Source organism: Gilbertella persicaria (assembly GCF_025201335.1).
Source record: "Gilbertella persicaria strain CBS 190.32 chromosome Unknown B0P05scaffold_9, whole genome shotgun sequence".
NCBI classification, from domain to species: Eukaryota; Fungi; Mucoromycota; class Mucoromycetes; order Mucorales; family Choanephoraceae; genus Gilbertella; species Gilbertella persicaria.
The window spans coordinates 564,956-580,430 of NW_026251970.1; the positions used below are offsets into that span (position 1 = coordinate 564,956).

General features: G+C 37.5%; 8 protein-coding genes across 8 annotated transcripts; 5 read left to right on the top strand and 3 right to left on the bottom strand.

Annotated features, from left to right (window-relative positions):
• Positions 1-286: 286 nt before the first annotated feature.
• B0P05DRAFT_465171 (uncharacterized protein) lies at positions 287-1,027 on the top strand (the record flags this gene model as incomplete). The annotated part of the gene is made up of 1 exon (XM_051574252.1): positions 287-1,027. One exon carries the CDS (start codon positions 287-289, stop codon positions 1,025-1,027), a length of 741 nt encoding a protein of 246 aa, XP_051437428.1.
• Positions 1,028-4,171: 3,144 nt separating this feature from the next.
• On the top strand, positions 4,172-5,408 carry B0P05DRAFT_532407 (uncharacterized protein). Its single transcript, XM_051577084.1, has 4 exons — positions 4,172-4,365; positions 4,414-4,660; positions 4,709-4,971; positions 5,029-5,408. Exons 1-4 carry the CDS (start codon positions 4,195-4,197, stop codon positions 5,368-5,370), a joined length of 1,023 nt encoding a protein of 340 aa, XP_051437429.1. The 5' UTR covers positions 4,172-4,194; the 3' UTR covers positions 5,371-5,408.
• A 204-nt stretch (positions 5,409-5,612) lies between these two features.
• B0P05DRAFT_532412 (endoribonuclease L-PSP) lies at positions 5,613-6,314 on the top strand. The gene is made up of 5 exons (XM_051577085.1): positions 5,613-5,664; positions 5,712-5,747; positions 5,803-5,868; positions 5,912-6,075; positions 6,117-6,314. The coding sequence occupies exons 1-5, from the start codon at positions 5,643-5,645 to the stop codon at positions 6,213-6,215; spliced, it is 387 nt and encodes a 128-aa protein (XP_051437430.1). The 5' UTR covers positions 5,613-5,642; the 3' UTR covers positions 6,216-6,314.
• On the bottom strand, positions 6,315-6,826 carry B0P05DRAFT_532417 (uncharacterized protein). The gene is made up of 3 exons (XM_051577086.1): positions 6,669-6,826; positions 6,442-6,623; positions 6,315-6,379 (listed from the first exon to the last, which is right to left on the bottom strand). Exons 1-3 carry the CDS (start codon positions 6,745-6,747, stop codon positions 6,353-6,355), a joined length of 288 nt encoding a protein of 95 aa, XP_051437431.1. The 5' UTR covers positions 6,748-6,826; the 3' UTR covers positions 6,315-6,352.
• A 901-nt stretch (positions 6,827-7,727) lies between these two features.
• On the top strand, positions 7,728-11,229 carry B0P05DRAFT_506152 (kinase-like domain-containing protein). The gene is made up of 8 exons (XM_051575531.1): positions 7,728-7,769; positions 7,812-8,112; positions 8,164-8,436; positions 8,505-9,221; positions 9,272-10,148; positions 10,196-10,372; positions 10,416-10,806; positions 10,852-11,229. Exons 1-8 carry the CDS (start codon positions 7,764-7,766, stop codon positions 11,146-11,148), a joined length of 3,039 nt encoding a protein of 1,012 aa, XP_051437432.1. The 5' UTR covers positions 7,728-7,763; the 3' UTR covers positions 11,149-11,229.
• On the bottom strand, positions 11,222-12,122 carry B0P05DRAFT_532422 (orotidine-5'-monophosphate decarboxylase). Its single transcript, XM_051577087.1, has 2 exons — positions 11,903-12,122; positions 11,222-11,857 (listed from the first exon to the last, which is right to left on the bottom strand). The coding sequence occupies exons 1-2, from the start codon at positions 12,080-12,082 to the stop codon at positions 11,240-11,242; spliced, it is 798 nt and encodes a 265-aa protein (XP_051437433.1). The 5' UTR covers positions 12,083-12,122; the 3' UTR covers positions 11,222-11,239.
• B0P05DRAFT_532428 (EXS family-domain-containing protein) lies at positions 12,123-13,608 on the bottom strand. Its single transcript, XM_051577088.1, has 4 exons — positions 13,245-13,608; positions 12,993-13,202; positions 12,740-12,949; positions 12,123-12,671 (listed from the first exon to the last, which is right to left on the bottom strand). Exons 1-4 carry the CDS (start codon positions 13,580-13,582, stop codon positions 12,185-12,187), a joined length of 1,245 nt encoding a protein of 414 aa, XP_051437434.1. The 5' UTR covers positions 13,583-13,608; the 3' UTR covers positions 12,123-12,184.
• A 62-nt stretch (positions 13,609-13,670) lies between these two features.
• Positions 13,671-15,431, top strand: B0P05DRAFT_532435 (heterotrimeric G protein alpha subunit A). Its single transcript, XM_051577089.1, has 9 exons — positions 13,671-14,019; positions 14,062-14,246; positions 14,289-14,449; positions 14,503-14,634; positions 14,677-14,806; positions 14,854-15,007; positions 15,053-15,137; positions 15,187-15,214; positions 15,264-15,431. Exons 1-9 carry the CDS (start codon positions 13,905-13,907, stop codon positions 15,333-15,335), a joined length of 1,062 nt encoding a protein of 353 aa, XP_051437435.1. The 5' UTR covers positions 13,671-13,904; the 3' UTR covers positions 15,336-15,431.
• Positions 15,432-15,475: the final 44 nt, after the last annotated feature.

Consider the following 15,475-nt stretch of genomic DNA (forward strand, 5'->3'; position numbering starts at 1 on the left):
TTTTGCTATAGCTAGTTTCTACTGCATTACAAAATAAAGTAAACGCTTTACCATATAAATAGCATGTAACAAACTTGCCCCCTTTTTTTTTATTTTCTTCTCTCTACAACCTTATTTTATGAGCCAACACTCTAATACAAGCAGCTATCACGGACCTACAGCGTCGACACCGTTACTGCATAATGGGAAGAAGGTACGAGGTGTTCACAGAGTACCTACTTTTTTCAAGTCATCTATTCCCAACCGACGATCGATCTTAAAAGCCTTTGTTGGCATGGCCATCCATATGTTGTTTGAACTTGTGCTGCCTATTATCCTTTACTATGCTTTAAGAAACTTTGTTTCTCCTTTACTGGCCTTGTTATTAGCTGGTGTACCAACTGCTATTGCTGTCCTGTACAAGGGTTACAAAGAACGCAAAGTAGATATGATGGGTGTTTTGATGTTGATGGGTTTTGTCGTATCTGCTATTTTGGCATTTGTGCAATCAGACCCCAAGTTGTATCTGTTACGAGAGTCAGCCATGACGCTAGCCATGGGATTGATGCTTTTGATTACACTGTTACCATTGCGTTGGCGACATCATGTCCTTAAGCCCTTTATGTTTTACGTAGCCAGACAAATCGCTATCTCTAGTAATGTCTTGATGAACCCAAATACAGTGCGCGAACATTGGGATTGGTTTTGGGACTTTTATTCTGCTTTTCGGTGGTTTTTGCGTAGCTTGACAGGTGCTTGGGGACTTGGTTTGGTCAGTGAATTTTTGGTTCGTGTTGCATTGATTAATGCACTGAACGATGTAGATGATGTTGTTTATTATTCAAACATCTATATGTTTGTAGTCATGGTTGCTTTGGGCGCGTTGACTGTTGTGAGTGCCTTGTTATTAAGACACTACTTTAACCAGGAACAAACTCGTATCAAAAAGGCTGAAAGAAGGTCAGAAATTGAAGGGATCATTGCTCGTGCCGCAGCCGAGCAAAAAGAACTCCAGAAAAAGAAACAACAACAGCAACAATTTTCATAAGCATACCTGTGCAATATGCACAATATACACTGTTTTTTTTTCATCCAAGAACAAAATAAACAAAAATCAAATGATATCACTACACATTGTACTTTGAAAATGAATGAATCCTTTATTTTTTAGAGCAAATTACTTTTATAACGTATATAAAGAATCAAGCTAATAATTAATATTCTTCCATATCTGGAACAAATAAACAACTTCAGGCGATGTACTAACAAAAGTAATACTCGTTAGCAATTAGAGAAAAGTCTTGCTAAAAATTCTTAGTACTTATCTTGAATAAAACGTAGCAACCTTTTGAGTTAAAGAAACCTTAGTGACCGTCAGATAACGAAATGTATCAGTCGCCTACCATAACAAAACGAGCAACCGTATAACGGAACCCCGAGTTGCTTAGATAACACTTCTTCCACTAGGGTTCAGGGCCCAAGAAACGGCATATTGATTGCATGCCCTTGATTGAAGAAATCACCAAGGGGGATGGCTAAGCTGCAATCGCCGTAGCATCCTGGAACATCCACCAAGTGTTTACTGAGTTGGTCACCACGAAGAGTCAAATAGAAAAAAAAGAAACTGGGAGTTATATTTTTCTAAACTTTTGGTAACGTCATACACCAAACGGAAAAATTATTCGTGCATTTCTGAAAAAAAGATGTGCGTACTTTTAAAAGAAAATTTAGCGTGAGTTTATTAAATAGGTCTGTGTTGAAGGCAATCTTCAAATTTGGCAGCAGAGTATCTACAGAAGCCTTTAAGATCACTGTACAAAATTCTATTACAAGCAACTGCAATTCTCGAAGTCAATGTCTCCTCTTCCAAAAGCTGTTCCCTCTTGAGTTTGCTTTTGCAAACCGACCAGAATTGCTCAATGGGTTAAGCTCAGGCGAGTAAGGGGGGGAGGTACACGCACTTATAGCCTCGGCTCTCAATGAGATTCTGAATATCTTGATGCTTATGAATAGGAGCATTGTCCATGATCAAATAATGGCCACGGAATTCCTCATGACGATCCATAACATCCAAAACACTACTGATGAAATTGAAGTAATGTCCACTGTTACTGGCCACTTTTGCATTCGAACCTCCTGCTGCTTTTCTTTTCTTTGATGAGGGTAATGCTCTTGGTCTTCTTACACTAATGTTAACAACACCAAAAGGCGAGATGCCACCCAAAATGGTAGTAGTTTTTGCTCTTGTTTTGGGCACTTTCACGCTCGCACGCTCGCCTTCTTTGGACCAAGAGAAATTTCTCTTAAGGTTGATATGGAAAGCAGCTTCGTCAATGAACACACAGTTGCTAGTGAAGTCCATATCTGTTTTCATCCATCTCTTCACCCACTGATAGCGCTCTTCGATTTTTTCAGGGCTGTTTCTCTTGAAAGCTTAGAAACGAGCCTGCTTGAAGGTAATCTTACACTTATCCTTGACAAATTTGTTGAAACCGCTTTTACTGATATCGAGTTTGCCAAATTTTTCTGTCAATACGTCAAGCATGTCGTCCAATGTAACGGAATTTATGTTCTCGTCTGCCCGTTCGATCATGAAATCTCTGTGCTCATCAGTTAAAATGGGCGGTCTGCCTACAGGTCTTCCACTGCCTGTAGCCCTTTGGATATACTCCTGAGGATCTTTGTTGTTCTTGGCTACCCAGCCTTGTGCTGTTCGAACATTAATGTTGAGGGCCAAGGCAGCAGCACGAACACTCATCCCTTTTTCTTCGACAAGAAAAAAAAGCTTTTCTTTTTCAGCATCCTTGTAGTGCTTATATGCTTTTGTTCTCGCAGGTGTTTGCTTCAGCTCTGCAGGTAACTCAGCTTTCTTTTCGATCCCTTTCTCGAGAGGCTTTAAATCAGTGTATCTATCGTAGTCTGTTACGCTTTCGACTGGATACATCTCGTCGTCAATTTCCATTTCAAACTCTACAACTTCGTTTCCTTCAATGCCATGTTGGTTTCCTAACCCGTCTTCAAAATTAATGTTATTTTCAAATACTACGCTAAATTTTCTTTTTTTTCTGTGCGATTTATTTTTTTAAAAGTACGCACATCTTTTTTTCAGAAATGCGCGAATAATTTTTCCGTTTGGTGTAGTTTTGGTAGTTTCTAGTTAGAGGGTGGACATTAATTTTTAGAACCTACGTATATTCTCCCAGAAGATTAGCTAATCGTGGCTGTTAAGACTTGAATCGTTACAGCATTACGTCACGGTCTGTTTACCAAAAGCCTTCTATAAAATTAAAAAAAAATTTGCAATTTTTTAATACGTTGGAGGCTTTCAACGATCTAATCATCAACATTGGAAATGGTCTGCCCTCGTCCCGCACTCCAATGGGGTCCTCACATTGTATGGTCTGCCCTCGTCCCGCATCTTTGTCGAGCTTAGTGGTAGAGTACTTGTATGGTCTGCCCTCGTCCCGCATCTTGTACTTTATTTTCTAGACCTGATGACAAACAAATGTCTGCCCTCGTCCCAGATTTGTTTGAGAAAGTTGTAGCCTCTCCTTTTTTAAGATGAGTATTCAAAAAAGAACTAAAAGCATTTTTTTCTGTCACTAACTTTTTTATATAGTAGAAAGACATTATTGATTTCCCTTTAAAACATACGAATACTCAAATGTACTTGTGAAGTTAGATTATGCCCATACTTTGTGCTGCTGTTAAAAAGATATAGCTTAAGCCCCACAAATAATTTAGCTGGTTATCTCCCAAGTCCTATTGTTACTGATTTTCTTCTAAAGATGCCTTTATCTGGTGTCGTGCAAAATAAATAATATCACGATCCTGTTTAGAATGTGAGCATTTTACATTTGATTACAAGCAACTTTTAGTGAAATCAGAAAATACACATCATTTTTAGATCAATTTTATTTAACTCATTGTGACATTTCTTTTATTTCAAAAAGACAAAGTTTTTAGACATAAAGAGACAATCATTTTCGGCTTGGTGCCATTAATTTCTTGGAAAGTGACATTTATTTTTTTGTTAGGGGCATTGAATTTTCTCAAAGTGACAAAATTTACCGTTCTCACTGTAGCTTATTGCCCTAGTTTACTCATAAAACCTTTGCTTTTTGAGTTTAAAATCTATTCACCAGTCACTTTTTTTTTACTTCTTTTTTTTTTGGTGCCAAAATTTAGTTAATTCTTTTTCATTCTATTTTCAATATGCCACCCAAGAAGCAACAACAATCCAAGAAGGATAAAGAAAAAAAGCAAAAGGCCGCTGAAGACAAGACCTTTGGTATGAAGAATAAGAACAAGTCTTCTAAGGTCCAAAAATATATTCAGCAAGTTCAAAGTCAAGCTAAACACAACGCCCAACAAGGCAAAGACCAGGTAAAAAAAAATCCAGACGAGAACAAATTTTATTAACACTGATTTCAGAACAAAGCAGAAACTGCCGCAGCCAAGAAGGCGGAAGAACAACGCAAGAGAGAAGAGTTTGCTGAACTCTTCAAGCCTATTCAAGCACCTCAAAAGGTTCCCTTTGGTGTTGACCCTAAAACTGTTCTCTGTCAATATTTCAAGGCTGGTCACTGTGACAGAGGTGCCAAGTGTAAGTTCTCTCACGACTTGAATGTGGGTCGTAAGGTTGAAAAGAAGGATTTGTATACTGATAGCAGAGTGGATGGTAAGTGAATTTCTAATGTTTAGATCAAATTGGCTTATTCAATGATAGACACAATGGATAAATGGGATCAACAGAAACTTGAAGAAGTTGTTAACAGTAAATCTGGAAAGCAACCTCCTACTGATATTGTCTGTAAGTTCTTTTTGGAAGCTATCGAGACAAGCAAGTACGGTTGGTTCTGGGAATGTCCAAATGGAGGTGTCAACTGTAAGTACAGACATGCTCTTCCCCCTGGTTTTGTTCTTAAATCAAAGAACAGCAAAGCTGAAGAGAAGGAAGAGATTTCACTTGAAGAGTTCTTGGAAGTTGAGGTAAGAGATCAAAAAGCAGTAAATAATGCATTTGATACTGATTGAACTATCTACTAGCGTCATAAATTGGGTCCTAATTTGACACCTGTTACACTTGAATCTTTCCAACAGTGGAAGAAGAACCGTGTTGATAAGCGTGAAGCTGATGAATCTTCTCTCCGTAAATCAAAGGAAACACGTATGAAGGCTGGTAGATCACAAGGCATGTCTGGTAGAGATCTGTTTGACTTTAACCCTGCACTTGCACAAGATCTTGATGATGAAGAAGATGCTATTGATTTCTCTTCTTTTAACCGTGAAGAAGCTGAAAAAGAACGCGATAGATTAGCAAATGAAAAGTTTCTGTCTCAGAATATGGGCAATATGTCCTTACAGGATGGCACTATTGCTACTGAGTAGAATATGAATATGAATAAAAAGAAATCATTATTATTTAAGTTTTACTTTCTTTGTAAGTTTCGAGAAAATGACTTTAGCTTGTCATACACTTTTGAAGCATAAATCTATGGGTAGCTACTACATTTGATCATAAAACTAACAATGGACCACTGAACTCTGAATTCAGGTACCACGTCAGAATTTAAAAATCCCCACGCTAATCTCTCTTTTTTTTTTTTTTTTTTTTTTTTGCTCTTCCTATGTTTCGATTGTCTTCTGCTTTTACTAGATCCATGTCAACTTTGACACGCGTTCGTATGTTTACACATTGATAAAGATACACTTATTCACGTACTGTTTAGACACGAACAGTGCTCCTGCTGCTATTGGGCCTTATGGTAAGCATAATAATAAAGAAAAGTAGATTTCGACTATTAACAAAGACCTTGACAGCTCAAGCTATTAAAGCCAATGGTGTTGTCTATACTTCTGGATCCCTTCCTGTTATTCCTGAGACCGGTAAACTAGACACTATTGATTTTCATATCTCATTAGTGCTTAGGCGACATCATTCAGGGTGGAATCAAGGAGCAAACACATCAAAGTTTGACTAATATGGCAGAAGTTCTCAAAGCTTCTGGATCCAGCCTAGATAAAGTAGTCAAGACAACTGTCTTTTTGAAAGATATGAATGAGTTTGTTGCCATGAATGAGGTTTATGCTGAGGTGAGTAAACCATAATTACTTTAGTTTATAATATTGTCTAGTTCTTTAAGCATCATCAGCCTGCTCGTAGTGCAGTTCAAGTAGCTCGTCTTCCTAAAGATGTTGCTGTTGAAATCGAGTGTGTAGCTATTACAGAATGAGCTATTGTCATATTCAACAATTGCAAGGAGATAAAATGTATTGAAAACAATAGTAATCCTGACTTTACGTGTATTATTTTGACACCACACATACACACACATTCGCTGAATAATACAATGGTTTATTTTACATGTCTTTAAAACAAAGCAGTAGCACCACCACTCTAAGAAAAAAACGCAGAAAGAGATGAGTCATAACTATTCACTTTTATAAATCTAAGTTTACCTCAATAGCTTCCATTTCTGCTTCTGAAATAAGTGTACGATGATACTTGGGTGCCAACTGGCCAAATTCAATAGCATTTTTACTGCTTGTGACTGACTTGGTGGGTGTTTGAGTAGGTTGAGCAACGTGCTTGACGAGATTAGGAGGTGTCAAAGGATGAGGACCAACATGGTGAGGAGCATCTACAAAGAAATGTCAAAAAAAGCCTAGTAAATATAAAAGCGCACCTTTCCAGAGGTTGGCTCTAGGACCAAGGAAACGAATAAGTGGTTTATGAGCAGCACGTAAAGTTGAAGAGGGTTGCATTTTTTCTTCTATGAGAAGTTTTCTAAAAAAAAAGAGGGTATTCAACCCAGGGGACTAAAGATTTTATACTTGGGATGGAGATTTTTTATGACCAATCGTAGAAAGGATAAAGCCGAGATTTGTTTGTAGGCCCAAATAGACGTATATGACTGGATGTACCTTTATTCTAGAGCACAACTAAACTCCTGAATAGACTAAAGGCCTCTTTCTTTTCAAGCAGCATTTGAAATTGACATTATACTTCTTTTACAAGCGTAAACATTTAGGCTCCACTGCGTCTTACAAGTTTCCATTCAAAGTTACTAAATGGGCCAATCAGACATGACAAAGAATGATTGCACTCATTGTAACAAGCACAAAGCAGTAATAATTTATGAGATATTTGTCAATCAGGAGCAAAACAGTATTTTATATTCTGTTGTTAACCATCAAGAACTTTTTTTTTTTGAATGGCAAAAGAGGGAGATCATAGTATAAAAAGTACTGCTTCGAGATATTAAAGTCAATTCTGGATTAAAGGATGCGTGTAACATATATCCAAACAAAAAAAGAAATAGCTGGCAAAGTGCTGCTACAAAGTATTCTATAGATCAGTCTGCTTAGCACACAAAATAGTCTGTACTTTTATATTTCGTTTCGTATGTTTAGTAGTGATTGATCGAATCGAGTTTCTTGGCATGGTATATAGACAGACAAAACAATAAGAGTAGGATTCATCTTTACTTGTGTGCATAACACACTATATAATCTTGTTCTTAACTCTATATTTGATAGTTTTTTTTTTTTTTTTTTTTTTTTTTTTGCCTATGTGTTTTAATGAAAACCTTGTCGTCTCGAATTGCATAAACGTTTAAACACGCCAATGACAAAGTTGGTTAATTCTCAAACTCATCTCCGCTCTTTTGTGTGTGTGTGTGTGTGTGTGTACGTGTGGTTTAAGCGCGATTTTCTTTTTTTTCTTTCTTTTTCTTCAACTTGGTCTTATTCTCATAGTGAACTTACACCAAAATTGAGCTATGAGTGTATGTATCTCCCATACAAACATAAACTAATTTCTTTTTTAGGATAAACAAACGAAAATAAACGAGCTAAAGGCTAAAATAGCTCAAAATGAAAGAATGCGAGATAAGGCATATCAACTCAAACCTCTCTTAACGGATCGTAATGCCTTGTCGCAGTGCGAGACAGAAATCAAAGAGTGTCAGAAATACATTGATTATTTTACAGAAGAGCTAGCCAAAATTGAATCGCGAAATGATACAGAAGATGATGTCGTATTTCATGATACAAATACCACAAGTGGACGTGCTCGTACAAACAGTGTGGGTGCTACAGAGGGCAACATGAAAAAGTATTCTACGCTTGGTAACCAAAGGCAAAAAAATTCGATTTGTAGATATACTAAGTAATCTATAGATTTACTTACGACTGAAACACTTTACAATAAATCCAAAGTGTCTATGAAATTGCATGAATTGGAGTACAAATTAGACGTGGAAAACAAAGTGCTGGCTGGCATTAAAACAATGGCTGATGTGCTCGACAAAGATACTTCAATCAATGACCGAAAAAGAAGGAGCGAACTACAAGGCCAAATGTACGAAAGTATTGAAAAATTAAATCTTTTGACAAAAGCCTTGAGAAAGTACAAGAGCTTGTATATTGGTGAAGGAGATGATGAAGATGATGGTAGATTCTATTATTCATTATTATTATTATTGTTGTTACTGTTATTGTTATTACTCACTCAATCATAGAATTAGAGACACCTCCTTCTTCTCGTATGCCTCCTGGATTTCGAAGACCTGTGACAGGCAAACTACAACTTGAGCTGATTCAGGCACGTGGATTGGCTCATGCTCCCACTCGTATGTTTAAGGCACCAGACACAATTGTGTACGTCAAAATTGATGGTAACATTGTGTTTCGCTCCAAACTATCTCGAAACGACACCTGGGTTGATATGTGCGAGACACATGTCAATAAAGCAACCGAAGTAGAAATCTCTATCTATGATCAAGAAGCAGAACGCAGCTTGCCTATTGGTATCTTTTGGCTCAAGATCACAGACATTGCTGAAGGATTGCGTAAAAAGAAGATCCAGCAAGAAAATGGTTCTGGCTGGGTTCCTGCTGATGTCTATCAAAAGCAAGAGCAACAAGACAGTGAGGTTCCAGAACAACAAGTTGAACCAAAACGTCAAGACCCTACGTGGACCGAGACAACAGAAGATGGTATTCAGGCTTGGTTTGATGTAGAACCTTCAGGGGAAATGCTTTTGCGTGTCAATTTTGTGCGTGAGGCTGCTAATCGTCGTCCCTTGGACAAGTTGGGTCGTGCTGGTGCTGTCAGACAACGCCGTGAAGAAGTACATGAAATGAATGGTCATCAGTTCTTTGAAAAGAAGTTTTATAACATCATGCGTTGTGCTCTTTGTGGTGAATTTTTGGTCAACAGTGGATACCAATGTGAAGGTACAGAGAAGCTCATAAATCATTGCATTTTACTAACGCATTTGGATTAGATTGTGAATATACTTGCCACAAAAAGTGTTACACCAAGGTGGTTACAAAATGTATTTCCAAATCCAATGCAGATAAAGACGCCGATGAAGACAAACTGAACCACCGTATTCCTCATCGATTCGAGCCTATTACAAACATTGGTGCCAATTGGTGCTGTCACTGTGGCTATATGCTTCCACTTGGCTCTAAAGGAGCAAAAAAATGTTTAGAATGTGGCATTACTTGCCATACAAAATGTCAATTGTTTATTCCTGATTTTTGTGGTTTATCTATGGAAATGGCAAACCAAATGCTTGCTGAAATCAAGGCAGCCAATAAGCGCAAAACGTTAGACACAAAGCCAAATCGCACAACGCATCCAGAATTAAGCGACGCTATGTCACAGTTGTCTATGAAACCACTACCTCTACAACCTTCACCGCCGCCACCTGTCAGCCCTGTGAATCGTATTCAACCTTCTACGCCTCCTCCCGTTGTACCTCCTCATGCTCAACCTTATGTTCCTCAACAACAACAACAATACCCTATTCAGACAAACGATCCTCGCTATCAATCTTATGCCATGCGTCCACCTCAACTTACCCCTACGTCTCCTTATCACCAGTCTCCTTCTTCTACGAATAGCTCACCACAAATGCGTCCAGTATATCAACAACCTCATGGTATGGAAATAGCAAGACCTCCAATCCAACTTAAACCTACTCAGCAGCAACAACAGCAAAGACGTGTTACACTAAATGACTTTAACTTTTTGTTCGTATTGGGTAAAGGCAATTTTGGTAAAGTAATGCTGGCTGAAGACAAGTACGATAAGCGACTTTATGCTGTGAAAGTGTTGAAGAAACGTTTTATCATTGATAATGATGAAATTGAAAGGTAATTTTCTCATAAATTTTATCCTTTCTTACTAACCCAGTATACAGTCTTCGATCTGAAAAACGTATCCTTCAAGCAGCAAATCGTGCAAGGCATCCCTTCTTAGTTAGCCTTCAATCTTGCTTCCAGACCGAGTCTCGGGTTTATTTTGTGATGGAATATGTGAGTGGTGGTGATTTAATGTGGCATATTCAACGTGAACCTTTCTCAGAAAGAAGAGCCAAGTAAGTCTCGTTGATTCTTGTTTGCCATGCTAATAGTGTATAGGTTTTATGCTTGTGAAGTACTGTTAGCGTTGGAATACTTCCATAGCCAAGGTATCATATATCGTGATTTAAAGCTGGACAACATCATGCTTGGGTTAGATGGTCATATCAAAGTAACTGATTATGGTCTTTGTAAAGAAAACATGTGGTATGAAGATACAACAGGCACATTCTGTGGTACACCTGAATTTATGGCACCTGAGATTCTGTTGGAACAAAAGTATGGGCGTGCTGTCGATTGGTGGGCATTTGGTGTACTTGTGTACGAAATGCTCCTTGGTCAATCACCGTTCCGAGGTGAAGATGAAGATGAAATCTTTGATGCTATTCTTGAGGACGAAATTCTTTATCCCGTCAATATGTCTCGAGATTCTGTCTCTATTTGCCAAAGAGTAAGTACTTGATTGATGTTCAATAGGTTGCTGATCATTTGTTAGTTACTGAACCGTGATCCTAAGCGAAGATTAGGTGCAGGTCCATCAGATGCAGCCGAAATTAAAGAACATCCTTTCTTTCATGGTGTCAATTGGGATGATATGCTTAATAAGCGTGTCCCTCCACCTTTCTGCCCTACCATTACAAGTCCTCTGGACACTTCTAATTTTGATGAAGAATTCACTCGTGAGCGTCCTGCATTGACACCCATCAATAGTGTACTGAATCGTGTTGAGCAACAAGAATTCCAAAACTTTTCTTACGTTGCAGACTTTACTCAACCTGGCTCTCTGTGGTAATATATATATATATATATATATATACTTTGAAGACGAATAAAGATCATGTATTTTTTTCCAATTTAAAAAGAAATACTGTACAAAATTAATTTTATTGCTTGTTGATACGAACTCTTTCAAGATAGGCATCCCAACCAGCTTGACGATAACGTTGAGCTTGAGTTTCCACTTGATCAGGCTGACCATAAATACCACGACCCACAATGATAATATCGCCACCGCTTTCAACAATGACTTGATGAGGTGTTCTGTATTGTTGGCCTAATCCATCACCCTTTACATCAAGACCAACACCAGGAGACATGACAATAAAATCTTCATCATCGTATTGGTTCATCTTGTGTTGAGCAATGAATCCGAAAACAAAGTCTTTGTTACGACGAGCCATTTCAACAGATTCACTAGTATATTCGCCCTTGGTCAAAGCACCCTTACTTGACATTTCAGCTAATAAAAGCAGACCACGACCAAGAGGAAGACCTACTTCAGCAAGCCCCTTGATAATGCCTTCACCGGGAACAGTGTGAGCATTGGTGATATGAGACCAAGAAGCGATCTTGTAGACACCTTTACCATATTGGTGTTTGACAGTATTACCAATATCAGCAAACTTGCGATCTTCAAAGATTAAGAAATCATGCTTTTCAGCCAATGCTTGCAATTGTTGAACCAAATCAGCATCAAAATCTTCAACAATATCAATGTGGGTCTGGAATATGATTCAGCGACGTTTTCTCGACATGTCAAAAGTTACCTTAAGAACACAAACATAAGGACCTACAGAGTCAGCAATAGAAAGCAATTCTTTTTTGGTAGTCACGTCAACAGCAACAGACAAGTTTGTTTGTTTGCGCTCCATAAGCTCAAAAAGAGAGCGAGCACAGGCATTAGGGTGTTGCTTCGCACGTTCACTGTAGGTTTTGTAAGTGTTCATTCTTCTTTCCCCTCTCTCGTTTTTTTTCGAGAGGAAAAAAGAAAAAGGGAAAAAACAGATGCGAAAAAAGAAAAATTATTTATTGATGTGATTCTAAACAAGTCACGGATCTTCTTCTTCTACGATAGGAGACAATGTACCCGAGGATCTACGGTCTAATAAGTCCATTCGCAAGTTTTCAAAGGCTGCATTAGGCAGACTGTTGTAGACTTTCTTGACCCATTCACTTTCCAGTCTAAAAATGACCCACATCCATCGTCGAAACACCTCCAGTAATTCCATCAAAAAGATACTACCATCCAATTTTCGTAAATAGATGTGAGAGCTTAGTTTTAAACTCCAGGTGATCCGCAAAAGAAAGTCAAAAAAGATACTGAGGACATACCAAAATGGCTGAGAAAAATACAATTGGCGTCTAAAGTGAACGATGGGCGTGGATGTCTGAGGCTGATGTCGAATCACTTTTGGATGCTTCAGCGTCGGTTGTTCTTGAACTTGCGTTGGATCTAACTGAACCGAGATCAAGTTCCAATCCATCGAAATGTCCCACCAAAATGAATACATGGAATTGATAAATACAAACATGATCCTATTCGCTTTGTTTAATCCAAAACCATTGCTAGACATGTCGTACTTTGTCCCGGTTCTTTCTCTTACCAAAATCGGAAGATTGTATCTTCTTTAAGGTACCAATGATGCGGCACGCTGCCTGTTTCTGTAATATAAATAGCTGCTTTCCTTTGCACGGCTGAGAATATGACAACTGGTAATGAAGAAGCATATTTGAGTGCATTAAATACATGGCGTTTTTCTTTGGACTCAATGTATTCTGCTATACATTGTTTAAGGCGGATTAAATAAGGTGTACTAATAAAGAGATGAGATACACACTTTAACTTTTGTCTTTTACCTAATCAACAATGGAACAGCAATATCTCGATAATAAATATTCTCGGTATTGTCCATAAAGAAAGAAGAGTTATATCCTGCAACAAAGACGCAGGAGGCAATGAAAAGATCACCAAATACGTTGGAAAAACTGGTTAGCATATCTGCTAAAATGATATCAGAGAAAAACACTGGGCTAAAGATATTCAGAGACAAGACTCTCCTTAATGCCCTACAGAAACAATAAACACTCTATCTTTTGTAATATATGTACCTTGTAAATCGAAGTCGCTCTTTTCTATAAAATGATCTTCCAGGCCATATTAATAGCAGTAACGCTAGCAGATAAGGCAAAACTGCAATAGAAGGTGATTTTAAGTGCCAGAATAAAGCTAGACTAGCACATGAAATAGCCCCTAATATCCCAGACAAAAAAAATATAGGTTGGTGCAGAGGAATATGCTTGTCTGTCTGATGAAGTTGTAGTAAAGAGATTGGATCGATCCCGCACTTTTGGAGAATAAACAGATCGAGCGCCCAGCCTAACACACCTATTGAGAATAGCACTATAGGTCTATATGTAATAGGCAAAAGGGTGCCTTCTCCTTCCATATGCAACAATTATAGAAAAAAAAAATAAAGAAAAGGATAGAATAAAATTCAAGTCCCTTTATGGACTTTTTTTAGGTACAAGATGTGTACCACATTAACTTATTTAAAGGTGCATTTATTAATAAACTTGGTTAAAAACATTTACCAAGTTTATGTCTTTAAGCTTCTCTGATATTAGATCCAAAGGATAGGATGAACAAAATAAGAACATGGAGTTCGAAACAAACCGTCATGATTGCCGAGAAATTTGCCTACTTCTCCTTTATGTTACGTGTTTTGGACTCATTCTTTTTCTTTTACTCTACACTACATATTCAAAACGATGGGCATGTGTCAGTCTATGAATACACTTTCTAGAGAAGCAGAAAAAAGCTGCCAAATCGACAAACAGCTAGAAAAAGAGAAAATAAAGCAAGAATACAAGATTTTGTTATTAGGTACATTCAGACTCCATTTCTGTCTTGTAACGTTGTGAGTAGGCAGCGGTGAATCAGGAAAATCAACTATCTTGAAACAAATGAAGATAATCAATCAAAACGGCTATTCAAAAGAGGAGTTGCGTTCTTGGCGGACTATTGTTTATAAAAACCTGATTGAATCGGCACAGGTATTGATTCAAGCCATGTCAGACTTTGATCTGAGCTTTGTGGATACACTGAATAATGTAAGCAAGATTTGGTAAAAGTAGTATTCAACATTGCAATAGACCTATGCCGATCAGATCAGAAACTATCGGTTATTGGAGAGTCAAACCATGTTGGATGCTTCTTTCATAGAAGCAGTAGAGCATATATGGGCAGACCAAAGTACAAAGTTTTGTGCTACAGAAAAAACCAGTGAGTTCTACCTTATGGACTCAGCACCTTAGTATGCATCTTTTTTTTTAACTCAATATGGCTTTATTTATTGTGCATATATAGCTTTTTTGATGAAATAGTACGTATCGGAAATCCGAACTATATTCCCAATGAACAAGATGTCTTACGGGCTCGGCTAAAGACAACAGGAATCACAGAAATCAAATTTCAGCATAAGAAACAAATGGCAATACAGTAAGTATGTACACAGACTTTATTTAGAAATAAATTGGCAAGTATGTTTGATGTAGGCGGTCAAAGGTCAGAAAGAAGAAAATGGATTCACTGTTTTGAAGCTGTCAGTTCAATTATTTTTTGTGTTGCTCTTAATGAGTACGATCAAGTTCTATTAGAAGAAAAAAGACAGGTAAAGACAATGATTTGACACATGAAATAAAATAAAAATGTCAATAGAATCGAATGCTGGAAAGTATTGCATTGTTTGAATCCATTGTGAATAGCAGGTGGTTTCTGCATACATCTATCATGCTGTTTCTAAACAAGGTTGATCTATTTAAAATAAAAATAGCAAGAGTGTCTCTTCAAAAGTATTTTCCTGATTATGGAGGTAAAAGAAAAAACGTCATTGCATCAGCTCATTTATCTGACTTAGGTGGAAATGATATTAACAAAGCAGTAAAATACATTCTGTGGCGATTTCTTCAAGCAAATAGACCAAAACTCAATGTTTACCCGCAGTAGAGTACATTCATATCTCTCATGTTATATTAACTCTTCTTTGTATAGCCTCACTCAAGCAACAAATACGAATAATGCAAGTAATCAAGTTGAAATACAAAAAAATTCTAATGATAAACGAATAGATTCGATTTGTGTTTATCACTGTTGAAGAAACACTACTTCAAAATGCGCTAAAAGCTTCGGGAATGATGTAAGGAAGCGTATATTCTCATTGGATACAACCAATGATACAAAAAAAAAAGAGTAAAGTTCAATTAATAAACCATTATTGAAAAGAGTCTCCCTTGAAAGATATCAAAGTTCTTTTGCATGTATCCAATCAGATAGACTGCTG

Coding starts and splice junctions, on each gene's coding strand:
- B0P05DRAFT_532407 (XM_051577084.1), top strand. CDS start 4,195: ATGCCACCCAAGAAGCAACAACAATCCAAGAAGGATAAAGAAAAAAAG. Junction 4,366..4,413: donor CCCAACAAGGCAAAGACCAG/GTAAAAAAAAAT, acceptor CACTGATTTCAG/AACAAAGCAGAAACTGCCGC. Junction 4,972..5,028: donor AAGAGTTCTTGGAAGTTGAG/GTAAGAGATCAA, acceptor ACTATCTACTAG/CGTCATAAATTGGGTCCTAA.
- B0P05DRAFT_532435 (XM_051577089.1), top strand. CDS start 13,905: ATGGGCATGTGTCAGTCTATGAATACACTTTCTAGAGAAGCAGAAAAA. Junction 14,020..14,061: donor ATACAAGATTTTGTTATTAG/GTACATTCAGAC, acceptor CGTTGTGAGTAG/GCAGCGGTGAATCAGGAAAA. Junction 14,635..14,676: donor AAGAAACAAATGGCAATACA/GTAAGTATGTAC, acceptor TAAATTGGCAAG/TATGTTTGATGTAGGCGGTC.
- B0P05DRAFT_506152 (XM_051575531.1), top strand. Junction 8,113..8,163: donor GAAAAAGTATTCTACGCTTG/GTAACCAAAGGC, acceptor AGTAATCTATAG/ATTTACTTACGACTGAAACA. Junction 10,373..10,415: donor TTCTCAGAAAGAAGAGCCAA/GTAAGTCTCGTT, acceptor AATAGTGTATAG/GTTTTATGCTTGTGAAGTAC.
- B0P05DRAFT_532412 (XM_051577085.1), top strand. CDS start 5,643: ATGTCAACTTTGACACGCGTTC. Junction 5,665..5,711: donor GTCAACTTTGACACGCGTTC/GTATGTTTACAC, acceptor CGTACTGTTTAG/ACACGAACAGTGCTCCTGCT. Junction 6,076..6,116: donor TGAATGAGGTTTATGCTGAG/GTGAGTAAACCA, acceptor AATATTGTCTAG/TTCTTTAAGCATCATCAGCC.
- B0P05DRAFT_532428 (XM_051577088.1), bottom strand. CDS start 13,582: ATGGAAGGAGAAGGCACCCTTTTGCCTATTACATATAGACCTATAGTG. Junction 13,203..13,244: donor GAGCGACTTCGATTTACAAG/GTACATATATTA, acceptor TTGTTTCTGTAG/GGCATTAAGGAGAGTCTTGT. Junction 12,950..12,992: donor GCTGTTCCATTGTTGATTAG/GTAAAAGACAAA, acceptor TCTCTTTATTAG/TACACCTTATTTAATCCGCC.
- B0P05DRAFT_532417 (XM_051577086.1), bottom strand. CDS start 6,747: ATGCAACCCTCTTCAACTTTACGTGCTGCTCATAAACCACTTATTCGT. Junction 6,624..6,668: donor TAGAGCCAACCTCTGGAAAG/GTGCGCTTTTAT, acceptor ATTTCTTTGTAG/ATGCTCCTCACCATGTTGGT. Junction 6,380..6,441: donor CAGAAATGGAAGCTATTGAG/GTAAACTTAGAT, acceptor TTTTTTTCTTAG/AGTGGTGGTGCTACTGCTTT.
- B0P05DRAFT_532422 (XM_051577087.1), bottom strand. CDS start 12,082: ATGAACACTTACAAAACCTACAGTGAACGTGCGAAGCAACACCCTAAT. Junction 11,858..11,902: donor CTTATGTTTGTGTTCTTAAG/GTAACTTTTGAC, acceptor ATCATATTCCAG/ACCCACATTGATATTGTTGA.